Source organism: Nerophis ophidion, linkage group LG16 (genome assembly GCF_033978795.1).
Source record: "Nerophis ophidion isolate RoL-2023_Sa linkage group LG16, RoL_Noph_v1.0, whole genome shotgun sequence".
NCBI lineage: Eukaryota > Metazoa > Chordata > Actinopteri > Syngnathiformes > Syngnathidae > Nerophis > Nerophis ophidion.
Genome location: NC_084626.1, coordinates 54,187,382 through 54,211,658, shown reverse-complemented (window position 1 = coordinate 54,211,658; position 24,277 = coordinate 54,187,382). Strand labels below are relative to the sequence as shown.

Here is a 24,277-nt window from a genome sequence, read left to right as displayed (position 1 = left end):
CTGGTTCACTGCCTTGGGGGACTCCACAGTTTACTGAGAGGGGAGGGGACAGCGCATTAAATTCATTTTACCTCACTGAATACCACTGATTTTCATGCTTTTTTTTGTCAAACGTGTAGCTATGATAAAGGCAACATGTTTTCGCGTGTTTTATTATTCATAGTTTGCTTAACAGTAATAGAATATTGTTATATGCTATAATGACCAAAGGTCCGAGATCAAAACTGGGAATATAATCCCAGAGAAGGGGGGGGAAAACAGTCAGCTATTTTTAAATTCAAGAAACAATATGTTTAGGTTATATATATACACGCGTATATCCTACATAAATAATGTATGAACATATATACTTTAGGGACCTACAGCCCATAGTACAACCTGTAGTTCACAGTCAGGTAAACACACAGCCCAGTAGTTCAACAGTAATCCCAAAAATTACTCTATTCCAAGTGTCAGGTAAGTGTGGCAGGGCCTTTTCCTGTTTATCACATTCGGGTACACCCTGGACAAGTCGCCACCTCATCGTAGCCTAAAAATGTTCACAGTGGAATATTTGAAGTGTCATAACATATTGAATCGATTTTTGTAAAATCGGAGTATTAAAAATCACAATTCGGATGTTAATACATTATTTTGTGCAGCCCTTCAAAATAATTGTCACATCGTCATATACGTTATGTTATATATATATATATATATATATATATATATATATATATATATATATATATATATATATATATATTAGGGCTGCAAATCTTAGGGTTTCCCACGGTTCAATTCAATATCTATTCTTGGGGTCACGATTCGATTATATATCGATTTTTTTCCATTCAACGCGATTCTCGATTCAAAAACGATACTTTCCTGATTCAAAAGGATTGTGTATTCATTCAATACATAGATTTCAGCAGGATCTACCCCAGTCTGCTCACATGCTAGCAGAGTAGTAGATTTTTGTAAAAAGCTTTTGTAATTGTAAAGGACAATGTTTTATCAACTGATTGCAATAATGTACATTTAACTATTCAACAAACCAAAAATATGACTTATTGTATCTTTGTGAAAACATTGGACACAGTGTGTTGTCCAGTTTATGAGATGCCATGCAAGTGTAAGCCACTGTGACACTATTGTTCTTTTTTTTATTTTTAAATAATGCCAATGAGGGATTTTTAATCACTGCTATGCTGAAATGATAACTAATATTGATACTGTTGTTGATAATATTCATTTTAGTTTCACTACTTTTGTTTTGTTCTGTGTGGTGTTTGTGTCTCCTCTCAATTGCTCTTTTTATTGCAGTTCTGAGTGTTGCTGGCTCAGGTTTGGTTTTGGAATTGGATTGCATTGTTATGGTATTGCTGTGTATTGTTTTGTTGGATTGATTAAAAAAACTAACTAAATAAAACAAAGTAAAAATAAATATGAAATTGATTTTTTTTACATGATAATCGATTCTGAATCGCACAACGTGAGAATCGCGATTCAAATTCAAATTGATTTTTTCCCACACCTTGTAATATATACATACATATATATATGTATACACATATATATATGTATGTATATATATATATGTGTATACATATATATGTATACACATATATATATATACATACATATATATATGTATACACATATATATATATACATACATATATATATGTATACACATATATATATGTATGTATATATATATGTGTATACATATATATATGTATACACATATATATGTATGTATATATATGCACCGAAAAATATAAACATATTTATATATATATATTTTCCGGTATGTATACTTTTCCTAAAGTCTTTATTTTATCCCAAGTATAATCCCGACCGGGCTTCACGGTGGCAGAGGGGTTAGTGCGTCTGCCTCACAATACGAAGGTCCTGCAGTCCTGGGTTCAAATCCAGGCTCGGGATCTTTCTGTGTGGAGTTTGCATGTTCTCCCCGTGAATGCGTGGGTTCCCTCCGGGTACTCCGGCTTCCTCCCACTTCCAAAGACATGCACCTGGGGATAGGTTGATTGGCAACACTAAATGGTCCCTAGTGTGTGAATGTTGTCTGTCTATCTGTGTTGGCCCTGTGATGAGGTGGCGACTTGTCCAGGGTGTACACCGCCTTCCGCCCGATTGTAGCTGAGATGGGCGCCAGCGCCCCCCGCGACCCCGAATGGGAATAAGCGGCAGAAAATGGAAATGGATAATCCCGACCAACAAATTATCAGTACAAAGTGTCGGCATCGGTTTCGGCCCTTTATCGCTATTGGATCGATACCAGCATTTGCAGTATCGCCCATCCCTTGAGAGTCCTGCTTGGCTGTGAGAAGCTGAGGACGCTGAGCAGCACTTGAAGGCGACAATATGAGGACGCTGAGCAGCAGCACTTGAAGGCGACAAGATGAGGACGCTGAGCAGCAGCACTTGAAGGCGACGACGTGCGTCATGATGACCTGCCGTCCAGCGCCCACAGCCGCAGCCGCATGATATATGCAGAAATATATCTATCTCTATCTTCTTAGCACCACTTGATGCCGGCTACCTTGTGGTCACGACCGCTGCCTGGTGACTATTCTCTCCATCATGACGTCACACAACCCGGGAGATTACTGCGTCCTGCAGCGCGGGAGGTCCCACAGTGACCCGAGCAGCACCACCGAGGTCCGGCTGGACGAGGCGCACCGAGCCGGTAAACTGGGAATGGGGAATGGGAAACACACACACACGCACACACACACACACGCACGCACACACACGCACACACACACACACACACACTGTATTTGATGATGATTGGTGTAAAGATGCAGGTTAGATGATGATGATGATGATGATGATTTTCGCACTTCAATGCGCCAACTTGGATGATGTCATTCAAAGTGCTGACTATTAGGGGACCGGCAGTGTTGGGCGATACTGCAAATGTTGCTGTCGAGGCGATATCAATTAACGGCGATTTTAAAATTGTGCCTCATATGTGATTATGATCAGAATGAAACGAGGGCTGAATATTGTAAGCAAAAAAAAAAAAAAAAATCACAATATTTTTTCTTCTTTTACAAAAATCGCAAATTAAAAAAAAAATTTAAGTAGATATGCAAGATTTTTGCCCTAAATTAGGCATTTTCAATCATAAAAAAGGCTAAATTGGTGTAGTAATGACTACTAAAGGAGACCAAAGCAATAAGAGGACACTGCTCAGTATTATGGTCTGTGATTGGCTCAGGATGCCTATATTAAATACAGAGGTCTTCAACAGGGGGCCTCACATATACACATCTATATGTATACATCTATCTATCTATATATATATATATATACATACATACACATCTATCTATCTATACACACACATCTATATCTATCAATCTATTCATATATATGTATATATATATATACAATCTATATCTATCTATCCATTCATCCATCTATATACATACATACACATCTATATATCCATCCATCTACCTATATACATCTATATATACACACACACACATCTATATCCATCCACATAAATAAATAAATATATATATATATATATATATACACACACACACACACACATCTATATATGTATCTATATATATACATTTATCCATCCATCCATCTATCTATATATATCTATATATATACACACACACACACATACACTATTTATCTATCAATATATACACATACATACCCATATATATATATAAATACATATACACATAGCGGTATATATATATATATATATATACATATACACACACACATATATAAATATATATATATATACATATACATATATCATACGTGGACACACCTTCTCACAAATACTTGTGGCTTTTGCAGACACTCAAAACTGAATGCAAGTCATACTTGGTCAATAGCCATACAGGTCACACTGAGGGTGGCCGTATAAACTTTAACACTGTTACAAATATGCGCCACACTGTGAACCCACACCAAACAAGAATGACAAACACATTTCAGTAGAACATAAAATAAATAAATGATAAATGGGTTGTACTTGTATAGCGCTTTTCTACCTTTAAGGAACTCAAAGCGCTTTGACATTACTTCCACATTTACCCATTCACACACACATTCACACACTGATGGAGGGAGCTGCCATGCAAGGCGCCAACCAGCACCCATCAGGAGCAAGGGTGAAGTGTCTTGCTCAGGACACAACGGACGTGACGAGGTTGGTACTAGGTGGGATTTGAACCAGGGACACTCGGGTTGCGCACTGCCACTCTCCCACTGCGCCACGCCGTCCCAACATCCGCACCATAACACAACAGAACAAATACCCAGAACCCCTTGCAGCACTAACTCTTCCAGGACGCTACAATCGGTGAACTAACTCTTCCAGGACGCTACAATCAGTGACGTGCAGTCAGGGGAGGCAGTGCCTCACCTGCCACCAGGTGGCTTAACCATGAGATGTTCCAAAACAAAGTAATAAAATAAGGTTTAAAATTTGTCCTTTGGTTTAGACTGTATATTTTGATAATTTTTATGGTCAAAATTGTGGAAATTCCCTGTTTCCTGATCAAAACAATGCAGCAGATGAGAAGTGAGGCAGACACAGGCGGTGCCTCCACGGCTACACACAGTGTGTATTGGGCGAGTGCATGCGAGGGGGCGCATGCTTGTTGCCACGTGGAAAAGGCAGCAAGTACCTCTGCCTCAAGGTAACCCAAACCCTAATGGGGAAAAAATTCCACTTTCAAAGCTTCAACAATTAGTTTCCTCAGTTCCCAAACGTTTATTGAGTGTTGTTAAAAGAAAAGGTGATGTAACACAGTGGTGAACATGCCCTTTCCCAACTACTTTGGCACGTGTTGCAGCCATGAAATTCTAAGTCAATTATTTGCACAAAAAAAACAAGTTTATGAGTTTGAACATCAAATATCTTGTCTTTGTAGCAAATTCAATTGAATATGGGTTGAAAAGGATTTGCAAATCATTGTATTCTGTTTATATTTACATCTAACACCATTTCCCAACTCATGGAAACGGGGTTTGTAGATGGGAGATGTTATACACATATACCACAATTTGAGAATCACTGATCTATTTACTTTTTGTAAATCAATGTCATTGTTTTCTTGTGGTGGGGGAAAAAAAAGGCAGACAATGCAACGGCGGAGGGAAGAAAGGGAACATGGGAGATTACACAGAAAGATGCGGTGCAAAAAGCTGGCATGGCAAATGTCGTGCATGAGGGTGACGCTGATGAGAACGCTCCTTGTGTAGTCTCTTGTTTCCATGGTTATATAAATGGCAGGAGGCAGTACTTGGCATTCTCACTGGGAGCTGTCAGGATGTTTCTTCCACTAAATGAACATTTGCTTACACAATACATTCTGGACTACGGCGAACCCTTTTTCAAATTCCAATCTCAACATAATGCGACTTATATATAAAACAAACTAACAGATTTTTCGGTATTTTCCACTTGTGTGGCTTTGAATCAAAAGGCATCAATGGCAAAAGAAGCCCAAAACATGTATTTTGTTCCTTCTCTGGTTCTGGGTGGAGTTCACATGCTGGGCTTGCGTGGGTTTGTCTCTGGTGCTGCAGCTTACTCCCACGTGTCAAACGCAGGTTACTTTAAAACCGGTTAACTCAACAGGATCCCTGTTCTTCACAGTCCAACGCAGGAAGTGCACATAGGAGGTGCAACACACTTTGTGACAGGAATGACAAGAAAAAAGAAGTCAAAAGAAGTGAAAATAACAACAAAGCGGATTACAACATTTTTTGAGACACGGCCATACTTGCCAACCCTCCCGGATTTTCCGGGAGACTCCCGAAATTCAGCGCCTCTCCAAAAAACCTCCCAGAAGAAATTTTCTCCTAAAAATCTCCCGAAATTCAGCGGCACTGGAGGTCACGCCCCCTCCAGCTCCATGCGGACCTGAATGGTCACGTTACAGCATCTAGAGATTTGAATGAAAAACTGCACACCCAAGGAGACGAAGCAGAAGAAGGAGGAAGTTACAGCCATGGCGACGCCGTCTGTAATAGTGATTCTATCTTGTCTGTCGCCATCTCCTGGTGAATGTTGGCTATAGCGTTATGGGGTTGTTTTTTGATTGGCCAACGATTTACGTGGTGTTGTGCACCTGACGGCAAGTGACTCTCGCCAGTAAGCAAATGGCAGAACAAAGGTTACTCAAATAGTGAAAGGTAAGTGTTTTTTTTATTAGTAACCAGCAAGCACAGTACAGTTAGCAAAACAACTTTGTTTTTATTACTGTGAATTTGATAGGTGCCGTCTGAAATTCAACTATTTCTTTTATTTATAAAATAATAATATAAATATATGTAGCTAAAATTCACTGAAAGTCAAGTATTTCATACATATATATGAAAAATTGATGAAATACTCGAGTTGGTGAATTATACTCCTCCCCTCTTAACCACACCCCCTCCTCAACCACGCCTCCGCCCAACCCCCATCTCCTGAAATCGGAGGTCTCAAGGTTGGCAAGTATGGACAAGGCACATATTTTGCGTTTAAAAAATGTGGAGGCACACCACCAGCAGATATAAATGGGTTGTACTTGTATAGCGCTTTTCAACCTTCAAGGTACTCAAAGCGCTTTGACACTACTTCCACATTTACCCATTCACACACACATTCACACACTGATGGAGGGAGCTGCCATGCAAGGCGCCAACCAGCACCCATCAGGAGCAAGGGTGAAGTGTCTTGCTCAGGACACAACGGACTTGACGAGGTTGGTTCTAGGTGGGATTTGAACCAGTGACCCTCGGGTTGCGCACAGCCACTCCCCCAATGCGCCACGCCGTCCCTAATATAAGATATCATAATTAAACAAACTCAGTTGACAGTAAAAAGCCGTCTCGATTGTTGGATATGACTTTAAAGCATAAGCAAGCATGCATGACTATAGTTCTTGTCTCAAAATAGGTGTACTGTCACCACCTGTCACATCATACCCTGACTTATTTGGAGTTTTTTGCTGTTTTCCTGTGTGAAGTGTTTTGTTCTGCATGGCCTTCCCTAAGCTTCAATGCCTTTTCTTAGGTGCACTCACCTTTTGTGTATTTTTGGTTTAAGCATTAGACACCTTTTTACCTGCACCCTGCCTCCCGCTGTTTCCGACATCTACAAAGCAATTAGCTACCGGCTGCCACCTACAGATATGGAAAAGTATAACATGGTCTAGACAGCACCAACACTCAACAACACACCATTTGCGGATTATAATTACTGCTTTGTAAAAAATGTTTTTTAACCCAAATAGGTGCAATTAGATAATCCCCGCCCTGCGATGAAGTGGCGACTTGTCCAGGGTGTTCCCCGCCTTCCATCCGATTGTAGCTGAGATAAGCACTAGCGCCCCCCGCAACCCCAAAGGGAATAAGCGGTAGAAAATGGATGGATGTATGGATAGATAATCTCCCATTAGCCGACCAGACTGCGTCCCAGTGGTTGAAAAAAGACTGCTCTGTCAGTCAGGCTCGCCCCTGACAGTTTGTCCATGCTTTGGTTTTTCCCTCTGCATTTGTCTTTGTTTCCTCTGCGCTCTTATTTTGTCTGTTTCCTGTCTTTCTCCCTGGGCGCTGTTTACCCTCAGCTGCGGCTGATTGGCACCTGGCCACACCTGGTGTCAATCAGCCCGCTCCTATTTGTACCTGCTTTGTTCCTCCAGTCAGTGCTGGATTATTCTTACGTATTGCATGTCGCTTGTGTATTGTATTGTCGCTCCTATCGTGTCGTTGCAGTGCAGCGGTAAGATATCATTTGTTAGATGTTTGTAGCTTACTGTTTTTTGGTTCCCTGCTTCCTATTTTGTCTTTGTACAACACGTAACGACTTCTGTTCCCTGTTCTGTTTATGCTAGCTTCCATGCTAAGCTCCTTTTGTTTGTTATCCGCCTCGTGCGCGCTTTTTGTTGTACCCCTTTTGTTTGTTCTTGTTTAGTTTGAATTAAATCCTGTTTTCTTATTCAATGCCTGCCCCCATCTCTGCATCTTGGGGTTTGTCACCAACCCAATCTGACATGCTCTAAATACCACCTCAGAAAACCAAGTACCATTATAATAACTAAGCATTAAAATACAGTAGCAAAGTAGGCCAAAGTATTCATTAAAACAAGACAGAGGTTTTATTTAACAAATGTACAGTAAATTCCGAACAATAAGAGACCCCCCCCCATTCTTCGAACCCTGCGGCTTACAAGACTGAGCGGCTGATTTATAGATTTTTCTTCTTCGCTGGTGGCTATGATAAAAATACATTTCTGAAAAAACAAAGCAAGCAAAAACACTGGGAGGCTGTTTTGTTGTTTGTGCTTTTGTCATGATCCGTTGCCCAGATCATGTTTTATTTTAGTTTCACTCCCTTAGTTACATTTTCAGCACCTCTGGGTTTGTGTTTCTTAGTTGCCATTGGTGCTGATTATTTTCACCTACATCTGATTAGTGTTCGGGACGCTCACCTGCTCCCGGGCACCAATCAGAGCGCTCCTTATTTGCGACACTCAGTCTGGGTGTCTTGTTGGCATCACCTGACACGTTACGTGGATTTCTTGCTTCCTTGTTCTATAGAATAGAATAGAAAGTACTTTATGGATCCCTGGGGGAAATTCAGCACCACAGTTCACTCACATTAAGTAGACAATAAACATTTAGGTATTTTTCACATGTGAATAATATAAATACAGTCTATTATACAGCATTATTCACATGTGAATAATATAAATACAGTCTATTATACAGCATTATTCACATGTGAATAATATAAATACAGTCTATTATACAGAATTATTCACATGTGAATAATATAAATACAGTCTATTATACAGCATTATTCACATGTGAATGATATAAATACAGTCTATTATACAGCATTATTCACATGTGAATAACATAAATACAGTCTATTATACAACATTATTCACATGTGAATAATATAAATAGAGTCTATTATACAACATTATTCACATGTGAATAATATAAATACAGTCTATTATACAGCATTATTCACATTTGAATAACATAAATGCAGTCTATTATACAGCATTATTCACATGTGAATAATATAAATACAGTATATTATACAGAATTATTCACATGTGAATAATATAAATACAGTCTATTATACAGCATTATTCACATGTGAATGATATAAATACAGTCTATTATACTGCATTATTCACATGTGAATAATATAAATACAGTCTATTATACAGAATTATTCACATGTGAATAATATAAATACAGTCTATTATACATCATTGTTCACGTGTATAATATAAATACAGTCTATATTATACATAATTACTCACATGTGAACAACATAAATACAGTCTATTGTACAGCATTATTCACATGTGAATAACATAAATGCAGTCTATTATACAGCATTATTTACATGTGAATAATATAAATACAGTCTATTATACAGCATTATTCACATGTGAATAATATAAACATAGTTATTATACAGCATTATTATTCACATGTGAATAACATAAATACAGTCTATTATACAGCATTATTCACATGTAAATAACATAAATAGGGTCTATTATACAGCATTATTCACATGTGAATAATATAAATACAGTCTATTATACAGCATTATTTACATGTGAATAATATAAATAGAGTCTATTATACAGCATTATTCACATGTAAATAACATAAATAGAGTCTATTATACAGCATTATTAACATGTGAATAACATGAATAAAGTTTATTGCCGAAATAAAGATTGCCGAAATAAAATACATTGATTGATTGATTGATTGATTGATTATACAGCATTATTCACATGTGAATAATATAAATACAATCTATTATACAGCATTATTCACATGTGAATAGTATATCCATCCATCCATCCATTTTCTACCCCTTATTACCTTTGGGGTCGCGGGGGGCGCTGGTGCCTATCTCAGCTACTGTCGGGCAGAAGGTGGGGTACACCCTGGATAAGTCGCCACCTCATCGCAGATGTGAATAATATAAACAGTCCATTATACAGCATTATTCACATGTGAATAATATAAATACAGTCTATATATTATATTACCAAATATATACTATATTATAGTATATATTTAAGTACAGTCAAAAAGGAACATATGCATTACACAGTGTGATGGATGTCGGTATGAAGGACATGCTAAGCTTTTCCTTTAGCTTACCATACACTTCCCATATTTTCATATTCCTGCCTGACTGATTTATGGTAAATAAATAATTTTCTTACCTGCACACTGCCTCCGGAGTCCCGTCGGCATCGTAGAAAAATGATCCGCCCATTAACATGCGACCCCGACAGAGTAGCTTTGACGCCATCTTTTGGACGAGTTCGCTCATTGCAGGCGCTGCAGTGTCCTTCCCTTTGCCGGCACCCACCTCATTTGGAGACAGTTTGTATTGTGTAGAAATATTGGCAGCACAAGTCAAGTGTCCACATTGAAACATGAACATTTAGTCAGCGGTCATTTGTTCAACTTCTTTAGTTATACTATGGGTTGTACTTGTATAACTAGTATAACTAACCACTAGTAAAACTAGTTATACTAGTGGTGTTCCTCAAGGTAGCATTTTACTAGGGCTGCCAATCTTTGGCTGTCCCACAATTCCATTCAATATCGATTTTTGGGGTCACGATTCCATTCGAAATCGATTTTTTTTTCAATTCAACACCTTTCTCAATTCAAAAACAATTTTTTCCCGATGGAAAAGGATTGTGTATTCATTCAATACATAGATTTCAGCAGGATCTACCCCAGTCTGCTCACATGCTAGCAGAGTAGTAGATTTATGTAAAAAGCTTTTATAATTGTAAAGGACAATGTTTTATCAACTGACTGCAATAATGTAAATTTGTTTTAACTATTAAAAGAACCAAAAATATGACTTATTTTATCTTTGTGAAAACATTGGACACAGTGTGTTGTCCAGCTTATGAGATGCCATGCAAGTGTAAGCCACTGTGACACTATTGTTCTTTTTTATTATTTTTATAAATGTCTAATGATAATGTCAATGAGGGATTTTTAATCACTGCTATGCTGAAATTATAACTAATATTGATACTGTTGTTGATAATATTCATTTTTGTTTCACTACTTTTGTTTTGTTCTGTGTGGTGTTTGTGTCTCCTCTCAATTGTTCTGTTTATTGCAGTTCTGAGTGTTGCTGGCTCAGCTTTGCTTTTGGAATTGGATTGCATTGTTATGGTATTGCTGTGTAGTGGTTTGTTAGATTGATAACAAAACAAAACAAAAAAATCAAAAAATTAAAATTAAATAAAATTAAAAAATTACATTTTTTAAAAATGGGAATCGATTCTGAATCGCACACCGTATTCGAATCGTTTTTTTCCCCAAACCCCTAATGTATATATATATAATAAATACTTGAATTACAGTGTTCATTTATTTACACATATACACACACATAAACCTTATCTACTCATTGTTGAGTTAAAGGTTGAATTGTCTATCCTTGCTCTATTCTTTGTCACTAATTTTCTAACCATGTGCATTTACAGTAGATGGCAGTATTGTCCTGTTGAGGAGTGTCACAACATTGCTGTTTACGGCAGATGAATTGCTTTACGGTAGACGAACGACAAAGTAGGTCCTTCATACCGACAGCCATCAGACTGTATAATGCATATGTTCCTTGACTGCAATTAAATGTAGAATATATGTTGAATATATTTATATTATTTATATATTATATATATAATATATTATATATATTATATTATTATCATTGTTTATTGTGAGCGAACTGTGGTGCTGAATTTAAATAAAGTACATTTTATTCTACAATCTATTCTATTTTATGTACAGTAGATGGCAGTATTGTCCTGTTTAAGAGTGTCACAAATTCACAACATTGGAGCTTACGGCAGACAAACTGCTTTACGGTAGACGAAAATATGACTGCTGTTGTTGTGTGTTGTTATTGCGCTGGGAGGACGTTAATGAAACTGCCTAACAATAAACCCACATAAGAAACCAAGAACTCGCCCTCGATTATTCTACAGTTATAACGTCATTGGGCGGGCACGATGTTTATATTGTGGGAAAGCGGACGTGAAAACAGGCTGTCCTCACTCAGGTCTGCATGGAGCTGGAGGGGGCGTGGCCTCCAGCTCCGCCTGAATTTCAGGAGAAAATTTGTTCTGGGAGGTTTTCGGGAGAGGGGCTGAATTTTGGGAGTCTCCTGGGAAATCCAGGGAGGGTTGGCAAGTATGCTCAGGGACCCCATCAAGTCATAAAAAATGGGGTCGCACAGTAAATTTGTGGGTATAGCTCGGTTGGTAGAGCGGCCATGCCATCAACTTGAGGGTTGCAGGTTCGATTCCCGCATCCGCCATCCTAGTCACTGCTGTTGTGTCCTTGGGCAAGACACTTTACCCACCTGCTCCCAGTGCCACCCACACTGCTTTAAATGTAAAAAATTAGATATTGGGTTTCACTATGTAGAGCGCTTTGAGTCACTAGAGAAAAAGCGCTATATAAATCACTTCACTTTTGGAACAGTTTTGAAAACAAATGATGAATGCATGCATTATCCTGTTATATCTCACATTCTATTCCGTTGTTTTGGAAAAAGGTTGTCATAAACCCTAATTAATAAAAATAAAAAAAGTATGCATGTGTACATTTATTCAGTTTTAAACATTCATTCACTTTCTTCTTTCCTACATGGATCTAAACTTTAGCGCTGCCGGTATTTTTACCAAACATTTATTGTAATTTTTCAGTTTATGGCCAAATTGAGACAAAGGAAACAATTTAAAAGGTGTTTTTTTTGTTTTGTTTTAGTGCCATGATTTTAATAGTGACAGATTTTCCTCCATGCGGCCCCTGAGCTAAAATGAGTTAGACACCTCATCCGGGGAAGCTGTACTTCCTGCCCAGGGACATCTGACCCAGTATTAAGAGTGGTGGATGGATTTGAACCTCTGTGTATATTTATGTGAGGGCTCTTTGCCCATCCACCTGGTTATAAGTCAAAGGCAGTACTCCATGAAATATTGACACATCGAACCGGTCTCATCCAGAATGTCTTACCTAATTTACTAAATGCTAAATCCAGTTTTGTAGAGTTGAGATCCCTAAGCTTTTAATCAATCAATAAAAAAGACTGTGAAGTTGAGTCTTTCACTTCATTCTAAAGTGCTTCGCTCTCCACAAATGGACGCTTCAGATACTGCTGAGCTAACCCACATTTCTTGGTACTCTCCCTGGGGGCCAAACACAGCCTTCGTCTGTTGTGGGGCGCAGAAATGATGAAGGAGCACACCGGCGACGCTTCATTCATGGCTATGTCAGCAGCATAAGAAAAACAACGAGAATTCCTTCCTGATACGAATTCAAACAGAGCATCAGAGCATTTTGCTGTCAGAAAAATGACGGACATAAACATACCGTATTTCCTTGAATTGCCGCCGGGAATGTAGTGTGCGCCTGCCTCCAATTACTGCCGCCTCAAACTCGCTTCGCAAAATAATTAGCGCATGCTTAGCATTACCGCCGGGTCAAACTCGTGAGACTTCCCCTGTCATCATTTTCAAAGCCATCACACATGCTGGCTTTTGAACTTTGATTGGATAAAAGTCTGGAAGGTTCGCTTCCCCGTTGGTCCGGATGACACAATGTTGAATATTTCCCAAAAAAGATTTGTAATGTGGACTCGTCAGACCACAGTAGAGATGCGCGGTTTGCGGTCTCGTCCACGGAGTCCGCAGATAATCCGCGGGTCGGGCGGGTGACATGACGAACAAATATTTTAATTAGATTAGGGCGGGTGGCGGTTGAACCATCCGGAGACATTTGATATACATGGTTCTGGGATCAGTATCCTTTGCCATTCAAAGAGCCATTTAAGACCCGTGTCATAAAGCAAAGAAGACAATAGGAGACGCTAATATTCTCCTGAATGACTGCCGGCAGTCACCCAGATAATAAGTATTAGTGCGTGCTATGAAGACATTGGCTTTGTCGCCTTCTACATCATGTTAGATCTAATTGTCAGTCCAGCATCATGTTGTGTGGTTTCCACGGCAACACGCACACGACTGCAAGGCATACTGGGTGACACAGAGTACACTAATGGTTGTGATATAAACAATTTTAACACTCTTAGTAATATGCACCACGCTGTGAAGCCACACCAATTAAGAACGACAAACACATTTCGGGAGAACATCCTCACAGTAACACAACATAAACGCAACACAACAAATACCCATAATCCTTTATATTCATGACACCTCCTGAATATATTTTACATCCCCGCGCCCCCAACCCCGCCCACCTTACCGACGCAGGGGATGTAAAATATATTCAGGAAGTGTCATGAATACAAAGGATTATGGATATTAGTTGTGTTGCGTTTATGTTGTGTTACTGTGAGGATGTTCTCCCGAAATGTGTTTGTCAATGTTGTTGGTTGTGGCTTGACAGCGTGGCGCATATTAGTAAGTGTTAAAGTTGTTTATATCACAACCATCAGTGTACTCTGTATCACCCAGTATGCCTTTCAATCTCATACGTGTGATTACAAAGCCGCACACAACATGTTGCCGGACCAACAATCGGTTCGTACATGTTGTTGAAGGTGTCTAAGGAAATGGCTTCACAGCACGCCCATGTTCTTGTAATCAGGATGAAAGCTATTGGAGAGTCGCGGGTACGTTGGCGGTTACAAATGTCCTCATTACTCTGTGAAACAGGTTTAAGTAGCTCTGTGGGTGGCAAAGGTGGCCAACCTCTGATGAAATACAGCGGGCGGTTGGCAGGCGGGTACGATCCTGCTGAAAAGTTGGTTTGGGTGGACGGCGGGTGGATGACGATTTTGGTGACGCGGATGACATAATTGCCTATCCGCGCATCTGTATCTCAGGCACAGAGAAGCCTGGATGTTGTTGATAAATGGTTTTCGCTTTGCATAGTAGAGCTTTAACTTGCACTTACAGATGTAGCGACAAAGTGTATTTAGTGACAGTGGTTTTCTGAAGTGTTCCTGAGGCCATGTGGTGATATCCTTTAGAGATTGATGTGGGTTTTTGATACAGTGCCGTCTGAGGGATGGAAGGTCACGGTCATTCAATGTTGGTTTCCGGCCATGCCGCTTATGTGGAGTGATTTCTCCAGATTCTCTGAACCTTTTGATGATATTATGGAGCGTAGATGTTGAAATCCCTCAATTTCTTGCAATGTCACTTTGAGAAAGGTTGTTCTTAAACTGTTTGACTATTTGCTCACGCAGTTGTGGACAAAGGGGTGTACCTCGCCCCATCCTTTCTTGTGAAAGACTGAGCATTTCATGGAAGCTGTTTTTATATCCAATCATGGCACCCACCTGTTCCCAATTAGCCTGCACACCTGTGGGATGTTCCAAATAAGTGTTTGACGAGCATTCCTCAACTTTATCAGTATTTATTGCCACCTTTCCCAACTTCTTTGTCACGTGTTGCTGGCATCAAATTCTAAAGTTAATGATTATTTGCAACAAAAATCAAGTTTATGAGTTTGAACATGAAATATGTTGTCTTTGTAGCATATTCAACTGAATATGGCTTGAAAAGGATTTGCAAATCATTGTATTCTGTTTATATTTACATCTAACACAATTTCCCAACTCATATGGAAATGAGGTTTGTAAATATTCCGTGATTGTGCGCTGCCGAACATGCTCCTCTGCTCGTAAAGCCAGCAATGTCCCGTCATGCCCGTGAAAAAGAATAAAATAAATAAATAACTGGGAACCGGTACTTTTCAGAGTATAGTACCGTATTTGATTCATTAGTACCGCGATACTATAGTAATACCGGTATACCCTAGGGTGTAGATGATTTTGGTCTATATAGGCCTAATTGGTGAGTGAGCCCGACGCCCTGAAGTCAGCTGGGATAGACTCCAGCAACACAAGTGATGGAGGTCCATGTTGGCTGAGTAGTCAGTGGATGTGTTTATGTTCTTTGCTTACTGCTCGTATTCCCCAGGGGAAACACAAGCATTGTGACTTGTATCATCCGTGATCTACTTACCCCCCCCCCCCTGCTGGTAATGTGGAGTGGACCTCTCCCCAAAAAATCGATCTGGAACCACAAAGCTTTTGTTTACACATCAAGTCATGTTGTCTGAATAATTGATCCCAAGTCAGTGGTGGATGCAAGCGGCCCTTTTAGGAGCGGTCACAGATCAGGACCATTGATACGGGTTTAAATCCTCCAGTCCTTGTCACGCCTGTGAATCTGATTTGATGTTTGATCATCCATCCATTTTCTACCGCTTATTCCCGATCATGTTTTCTTTTGTTTTCTGGACTCTTTTTCTGTTTTTTCACTTGCTGGTTTGTTTTTGTTACCATGACAACTCCTTGATTTTCACCTTGCCCTTCTAGTCACGCCCCTGCCCTCAGTCCCGCACCTGTTCCTAATGATCACAGCCACTACTTAAGTTATTTTCTTTCTGTCCATCAGTCTGGGATCTTCCCCCTAGTACCCCTGCTGCACCCCCTTCACGCCCTCGTTTATCTGCTTCCTGCCTTGCTACGCTGTTCATTTTGTTCATAGCCAATTGTTTTTTTGTGCAAAGTCCTTTAGTTTATGTCCATCTTTTCATGCCATCGAGCAGGTGTTTTTGTTTCACGTTTGTACTGTTTAGCCAAGTTTCTTCCTCTATTGTGAGCGCTTTTTCTTGTCTATTAGTTTATTAATAAACAAGCATGTACTCAGGTCCACGCCGCACTCGTGCTGATTCTCATCTGCATCGAGGAAACAATCCACGTCCAAGCCAAGTTGTGACAGTCCTGCTATGAAGCCTAACTAACTAAGTAACTGACTACAAAGTCACCAATAAACAAACAGTGGAGATATCATACCGTTTATTTATTTGACTGAATAGATGGGGGGGTAAGCAACCTGCGCTCTTTAGTGCCAGCCTAGTGGCTTCCTGGAATTTTTCAAAAATGTAAAAAAGTTATTTTTTTTGTTTGTTTTAATATGTTTTCCGTAGGACGCATGCGGCTATTTAGCGGCTCTTTAGCGCCGCCCTAGTGGCTCTCTGGAGCTTTAAAAAAAAAATGTATGAATGAAGATGAGGGGAAAAAATCTATATTTTTTGTTTTAATATAGTTTGTGTGGGAGGACAAACATGACACAAACCTCCCTAATTGTTATAAAGCACACTGTTTTTATCAAACATGACTCACAGACATATAATAGTCTCTTTTTCAGGTGAGCGAGGATGCTAAGGGCAGTGCCTTTAAGCCACGCCCCCAATATTGATGTCCGGGTGGAAATCGGGAGAAATTCGTGACAATGCATTGAAATTTGGGAGTCTCCCGAGAAAATCGGAAGGTTTTGGCAAGTATGTTCTCTCCTGCAACTATGAATAGTATCATTGGTCCAAAAAAATAGTGGTCAGTACATCTCTGCATAACATTGTATTCTTAATAACGATTAAGAAAAGGAAAAAAAAGAAATATAGATCAATGTACGACAAACAATAACAGAAAAGATGCCACCTATTAATTTGCCTTTAGTTTAATTCGTTTTTGTACTTATTTCAATTATAATCATTTTATTAGCCATCAGGAACCACATGATTCTGAATAATTCACAGTCAAAAAACTTCAAACCGAAAATTTCAAAAAGGAATAAAATAATTTTGGGTGATTTTTTTTAATCAAACTGAGAAATTCAGGATTAATGACTACAACGAGCCTGTTTTGCTTTTGGAAGCGGTTTTGAAGCTTGATAGCGCATGATACTGATGAAGCACGTTCCCCAGGATTCCATGTGCCCACCCTGGTCTTGCACCGTGCCCCCCACCCACTACTATTTGAAGCTTGATAGCGCATGATACTGATGAAGCACGTTCCCCAGGATTCCATGTGCCCACCCTGGTCTTGCACCGTGCCCCCCACCCACTACTATTTGAAGCTTGATAGCGCATGATACTGATGAAGCACGTTCCCCAGGATTCCATGTGCCCACCCTGGTCTTGCACCGTGCCCCCCACCCACTACTATTTGAAGCTTGATAGCGCATGATACTGATGAAGCACGTTCCCCAGGATTCCATGTGCCCACCCTGGTCTTGCACCATGCCCCCCACCCACTACTATTTGAAGCTTGATAGCGCATGATACTGATGAAGCACGTTCCCCAGGATTCCATGTGCCCACCCTGGTCTTGCACCATGCCCCCCACCCACTACTATTTGAAGCTTGATAGCGCATGATACTGATGAAGCACAATCCCCAGGATTCCATGTGCCCACCCTGGTCTTGCACCATGCCCCCCACCCACTACTATTTGAAGCTTGATAGCGCATGATACTGATGAAGCACGTTCCCCAGGATTCCATGTGCCCACCCTGGTCTTGCACCGTGCCCCCCACCCACTACTATTTGAAGCTTGATAGCGCATGATACTGATGAAGCACGTTCCCCAGGATTCCATGTGCCCACCCTGGTCTTGCACCATGCCCCCCACCCACTACTATTTGAAGCTTGATAGCGCATGATACTGATGAAGCACGTTCCCCAGGATTCCATGTGCCCACCCTGGTCTTGCACCATGCCCCCCACCCACTACTATTTGAAGCTTGATAGCGCATGATACTGATGAAGCACAATCCCCAGGATTCCATGTGCCCACCCTGGTCTTGCACCATGCCCCCCACCCACTACTATTTGAAGCTTGATAGCGCATGATACTGATGAAGCACGTTCCCCAGGATTCCATGTGCCCACCCTGGTCTTGCACCGTGCCCCCCACCCACTACTATTTGAAGCTTGATAGCGCATGATACTGATGAAGCACGTTCCCCAGGATTCCATGTGCCCACCCTGGTCTTGCACCGTGCCCCCCACCCACTACTATTTGAAGCTTGATAGCGCATGATACTGATGAAGCACGTTCCCCAGGATTCCATGTGCCCACCCTGGTCTTGCACCATGCCCCCCACCCACTACTATTTGAAGCTTGATAGCGCATGATACTGATGAAGCACGTTCCCCAGGATTCCATGTGCCCACCCTGGTCTTGCACCGTGCCCCCCACCCACTACTATTTGAAGCTTGATAGCGCATGATACTGATGAAGCACGTTCCCCAGGATTCCATGTGCCCACCCTGGTCTTGCACCGTGCCCCCCACCCACTACTATTTGAAGCTTGATAGCGCATGATACTGATGAAGCACATTCCCCAGGATTCCATGTGCCCACCCTGGTCTTGCACCGTGCCCCCCACCCACTACTATTTGAAGCTTGATAGCGCATGATACTGATGAAGCACAATCCCCAGGATTCCATGTGCCCACCCTGGTCTTGCACCATGCCCCCCACCCACTACTATTTGAAGCTTGATAGCGCATGATACTGATGAAGCACGTTCCCCAGGATTCCATGTGCCCACCCTGGTCTTGCACCGTGCCCCCCACCCACTACTATTTGAAGCTTGATAGCGCATGATACTGATGAAGCACGTTCCCCAGGATTCCATGTGCCCACCCTGGTCTTGCACCGTGCCCCCCACCCACTACTATTTGAAGCTTGATAGCGCATGATACTGATGAAGCACGTTCCCCAGGATTCCATGTGCCCACCCTGGTCTTGCACCATGCCCCCCACCCACTACTATTTGAAGCTTGATAGCGCATGATACTGATGAAGCACGTTCCCCAGGATTCCATGTGCCCACCCTGGTCTTGCACCATGCCCCCCACCCACTACTATTTGAAGCTTGATAGCGCATGATACTGATGAAGCACGTTCCCCAGGATTCCATGTGCCCACCCTGGTCTTGCACCATGCCCCCCACCCACTACTATTTGAAGCTTGATAGCGCATGATACTGATGAAGCACAATCCCCAGGATTCCATGTGCCCACCCTGGTCTTGCACCATGCCCCCCACCCACTACTATTTGAAGCTTGATAGCGCATGATACTGATGAAGCACGTTCCCCAGGATTCCATGTGCCCACCCTGGTCTTGCACCGTGCCCCCCACCCACTACTATTTGAAGCTTGATAGCGCATGATACTGATGAAGCACGTTCCCCAGGATTCCATGTGCCCACCCTGGTCTTGCACCGTGCCCCCCACCCACTACTATTTGAAGCTTGATAGCGCATGATACTGATGAAGCACGTTCCCCAGGATTCCATGTGCCCACCCTGGTCTTGCACCATGCCCCCCACCCACTACTATTTGAAGCTTGATAGCGCATGATACTGATGAAGCACGTTCCCCAGGATTCCATGTGCCCACCCTGGTCTTGCACCGTGCCCCCCACCCACTACTATTTGAAGCTTGATAGCGCATGATACTGATGAAGCACGTTCCCCAGGATTCCATGTGCCCACCCTGGTCTTGCACCGTGCCCCCCACCCACTACTATTTGAAGCTTGATAGCGCATGATACTGATGAAGCACATTCCCCAGGATTCCATGTGCCCACCCTGGTCTTGCACCGTGCCCCCCACCCACTACTATTTGAAGCTTGATAGCGCATGATACTGATGAAGCACATTCCCCAGGATTCCATGTGCCCACCCTGGTCTTGCACCGTGCCCCCCACCCACTACTATTTGAAGCTTGATAGCGCATGATACTGATGAAGCACGTTCCCCAGGATTCCATGTGCCCACCCTGGTCTTGCACCGTGCCCCCCACCCACTACTATTTGAAGCTTGATAGCGCATGATACTGATGAAGCACATTCCCCAGGATTCCATGTGCCCACCCTGGTCTTGCACCGTGCCCCCCACCCACTACTATTTGAAGCTTGATAGCGCATGATACTGATGAAGCACATTCCCCAGGATTCCATGTGCCCACCCTGGTCTTGCACCGTGCCCCCCACCCACTACTATTTGAAGCTTGATACTGCATGATACTGATGAAGCACGTTCCCCAGGATTCCATGTGCCCACCCTGGTCTTGCACCGTGCCCCCCACCCACTACTATTTGAAGCTTGATAGCGCATGATACTGATGAAGCACATTCCCCAGGATTCCATGTGCCCACCCTGGTCTTGCACCGTGCCCCCCACCCACTACTATTTGAAGCTTGATAGCGCATGATACTGATGAAGCACGTTCCCCAGGATTCCATGTGCCCACCCTGGTCTTGCACCGTGCCCCCCACCCACTACTATTTGAAGCTTGATACTGCATGATACTGATGAAGCACGTTCCCCAGGATTCCATGTGCCCACCCTGGTCTTGCACCGTGCCCCCCACCCACTACTATTTGAAGCTTGATAGCGCATGATACTGATGAAGCACGTTCCCCAGGATTCCATGTGCCCACCCTGGTCTTGCACCATGCCCCCCACCCACTACTATTTGAAGCTTGATAGCGCATGATACTGATGAAGCACGTTCCCCAGGATTCCATGTGCCCACCCTGGTCTTGCACCATGCCCCCCACCCACTACTATTTGAAGCTTGATAGCGCATGATACTGATGAAGCACAATCCCCAGGATTCCATGTGCCCACCCTGGTCTTGCACCATGCCCCCCACCCACTACTATTTGAAGCTTGATAGCGCATGATACTGATGAAGCACGTTCCCCAGGATTCCATGTGCCCACCCTGGTCTTGCACCGTGCCCCCCACCCACTACTATTTGAAGCTTGATAGCGCATGATACTGATGAAGCACGTTCCCCAGGATTCCATGTGCCCACCCTGGTCTTGCACCGTGCCCCCCACCCACTACTATTTGAAGCTTGATAGCGCATGATACTGATGAAGCACGTTCCCCAGGATTCCATGTGCCCACCCTGGTCTTGCACCATGCCCCCCACCCACTACTATTTGAAGCTTGATAGCGCATGATACTGATGAAGCACGTTCCCCAGGATTCCATGTGCCCACCCTGGTCTTGCACCGTGCCCCCCACCCACTACTATTTGAAGCTTGATAGCGCATGATACTGATGAAGCACGTTCCCCAGGATTCCATGTGCCCACCCTGGTCTTGCACCATGCCCCCCACCCACTACTATTTGAAGCTTGATAGCGCATGATACTGATGAAGCACATTCCCCAGGATTCCATGTGCCCACCCTGGTCTTGCACCGTGCCCCCCACCCACTACTATTTGAAGCTTGATAGCGCATGATACTGATGAAGCACGTTCCCCAGGATTCCATGTGCCCACCCTGGTCTTGCACCGTGCCCCCCACCCACTACTATTTGAAGCTTGATAGCGCATGATACTGATGAAGCACATTCCCCAGGATTCCATGTGCCCACCCTGGTCTTGCACCGTGCCCCCCACCCACTACTATTTGAAGCTTGATAGCGCATGATACTGATGAAGCACATTCCCCAGGATTCCATGTGCCCACCCTGGTCTTGCACCGTGCCCCCCACCCACTACTATTTGAAGCTTGATAGCGCATGATACTGATGAAGCACGTTCCCCAGGATTCCATGTGCCCACCCTGGTCTTGCACCGTGCCCCCCACCCACTACTATTTGAAGCTTGATACTGCATGATACTGATGAAGCACGTTCCCCAGGATTCCATGTGCCCACCCTGGTCTTGCACCGTGCCCCCCACCCACTACTATTTGAAGCTTGATAGCGCATGATACTGATGAAGCACATTCCCCAGGATTCCATGTGCCCACCCTGGTCTTGCACCGTGCCCCCCACCCACTACTATTTGAAGCTTGATAGCGCATGATACTGATGAAGCACGTTCCCCAGGATTCCATGTGCCCACCCTGGTCTTGCACCGTGCCCCCCACCCACTACTATTTGAAGCTTGATACTGCATGATACTGATGAAGCACGTTCCCCAGGATTCCATGTGCCCACCCTGGTCTTGCACCGTGCCCCCCACCCACTACTATTTGAAGCTTGATAGCGCATGATACTGATGAAGCACATTCCCCAGGATTCCATGTGCCCACCCTGGTCTTGCACCGTGCCCCCCACCCACTACTATTTGAAGCTTGATACTGCATGATACTGATGAAGCACGTTCCCCAGGATTCCATGTGCCCACCCTGGTCTTGCACCGTGCCCCCCACCCACTACTATTTGAAGCTTGATACTGCATGATACTGATGAAGCACGTTCCCCAGGATTCCATGTGCCCACCCTGGTCTTGCACCGTGCCCCCCACCCACTACTATTTGAGAATGACTGCTGTATGTGAGTCTGAATGTTGTCCAGGGTGTACTCCGCCTTCCGCCCATGTGCGGCTGAGGCTCCAGCACCCTCCGCGACCCCAAAAGGGACAATGGTAGAAAGATAAGTTGGATGTCTTTAAAGCAGTGGTTCTAAGCTAAAGACTAGTAGGCTTCTTATCTAAGCATACCGAAACCCACCGGTTTCATAAGCGCATTCACCCAAAAAATAAAATGTCTTGTTTTTATTCAAATTTAAGACAAAGTTGTATGTTTTTGGTCAATTAGTGAAGTGAATTATACTTATATAGCGCTTTTCTCAAGTGACTCAAAGCGCTTTACATAGTGAAAGCCAATATCTAAGTGACATTTAAAGCAGTGTGGGTGGCACTGGGAGCCGGTGGGTAAAGTGTCTTGCCCAAGGACACAACGGCAGTGACTAGGATGGCGAATGCGGGAATCGAACCTGGAACCATCAAGTTGCTGGAAGCCTCAAGTTGCTGGCACGGCCACTCTACCAACCGAGCTATACCGCCCCACTTGGTACCACTTTAGTATGTGGAACATATTCTAAGTAACAAAGACTTAATTTAGAGTTATTTGGTTAGGGTTATAATAACGCCATGCCGAATAAGGCATTAATAAGTATTTAATAGTTACGAGCCAATATGTAACTAATTTGCATGTTAATAAGCAATTAATTAATGGTGAATAAGTTCCCCATTAGGGGTGTTGGAAAAAATCGATTCGAATACGAATCGAATACGTTGTGCGATTCAGAATCGATTATCATTTTTAAAAAATCGATTTAAAAAATAAATAAATATATATTTTTTATTATTATTTTTTATCAATCCAACAAAACAATACACAACAATACCATAACAATGCAATCCAATTCCAAAAGCAAAGCTGAGCCAGCAACACTCAGAACTGCAATAAACAGAACAATTGAGAGGAGACACAAACACCACACAGAACAAAACAAAAGTAGTGAATATTATCAACAACAGTATCAATATTAGTTATCATTTCAGCATAGCAGTGATTAAAAATCCCTCATTGACATTATCATTAGACATTTATAAAAAAGAACAATAG

The 24,277-nt window shown here is 42.4% G+C and overlaps 1 protein-coding gene across 3 annotated transcripts in view; it reads left to right on the top strand.

Moving 5' to 3' along the window:
- The first annotated feature begins 2,321 nt into the window (after nucleotides 1–2,321).
- phactr3b (phosphatase and actin regulator 3b) overlaps nucleotides 2,322–24,277 on the top strand; it is a 135,993-nt gene continuing 114,037 nt past the window's right edge. For 2 of the 3 annotated variants that reach the window (XM_061875568.1, XM_061875566.1), the window contains exon 1: nucleotides 2,322–2,695. In XM_061875568.1, the coding sequence (XP_061731552.1) occupies nucleotides 2,590–2,695 (106 nt within the window). In that variant the 5' untranslated portion in view covers nucleotides 2,322–2,589. The remainder of the gene's footprint in view (nucleotides 2,696–24,277) is intronic. The other variant, XM_061875571.1, reaches the window with a different exon arrangement.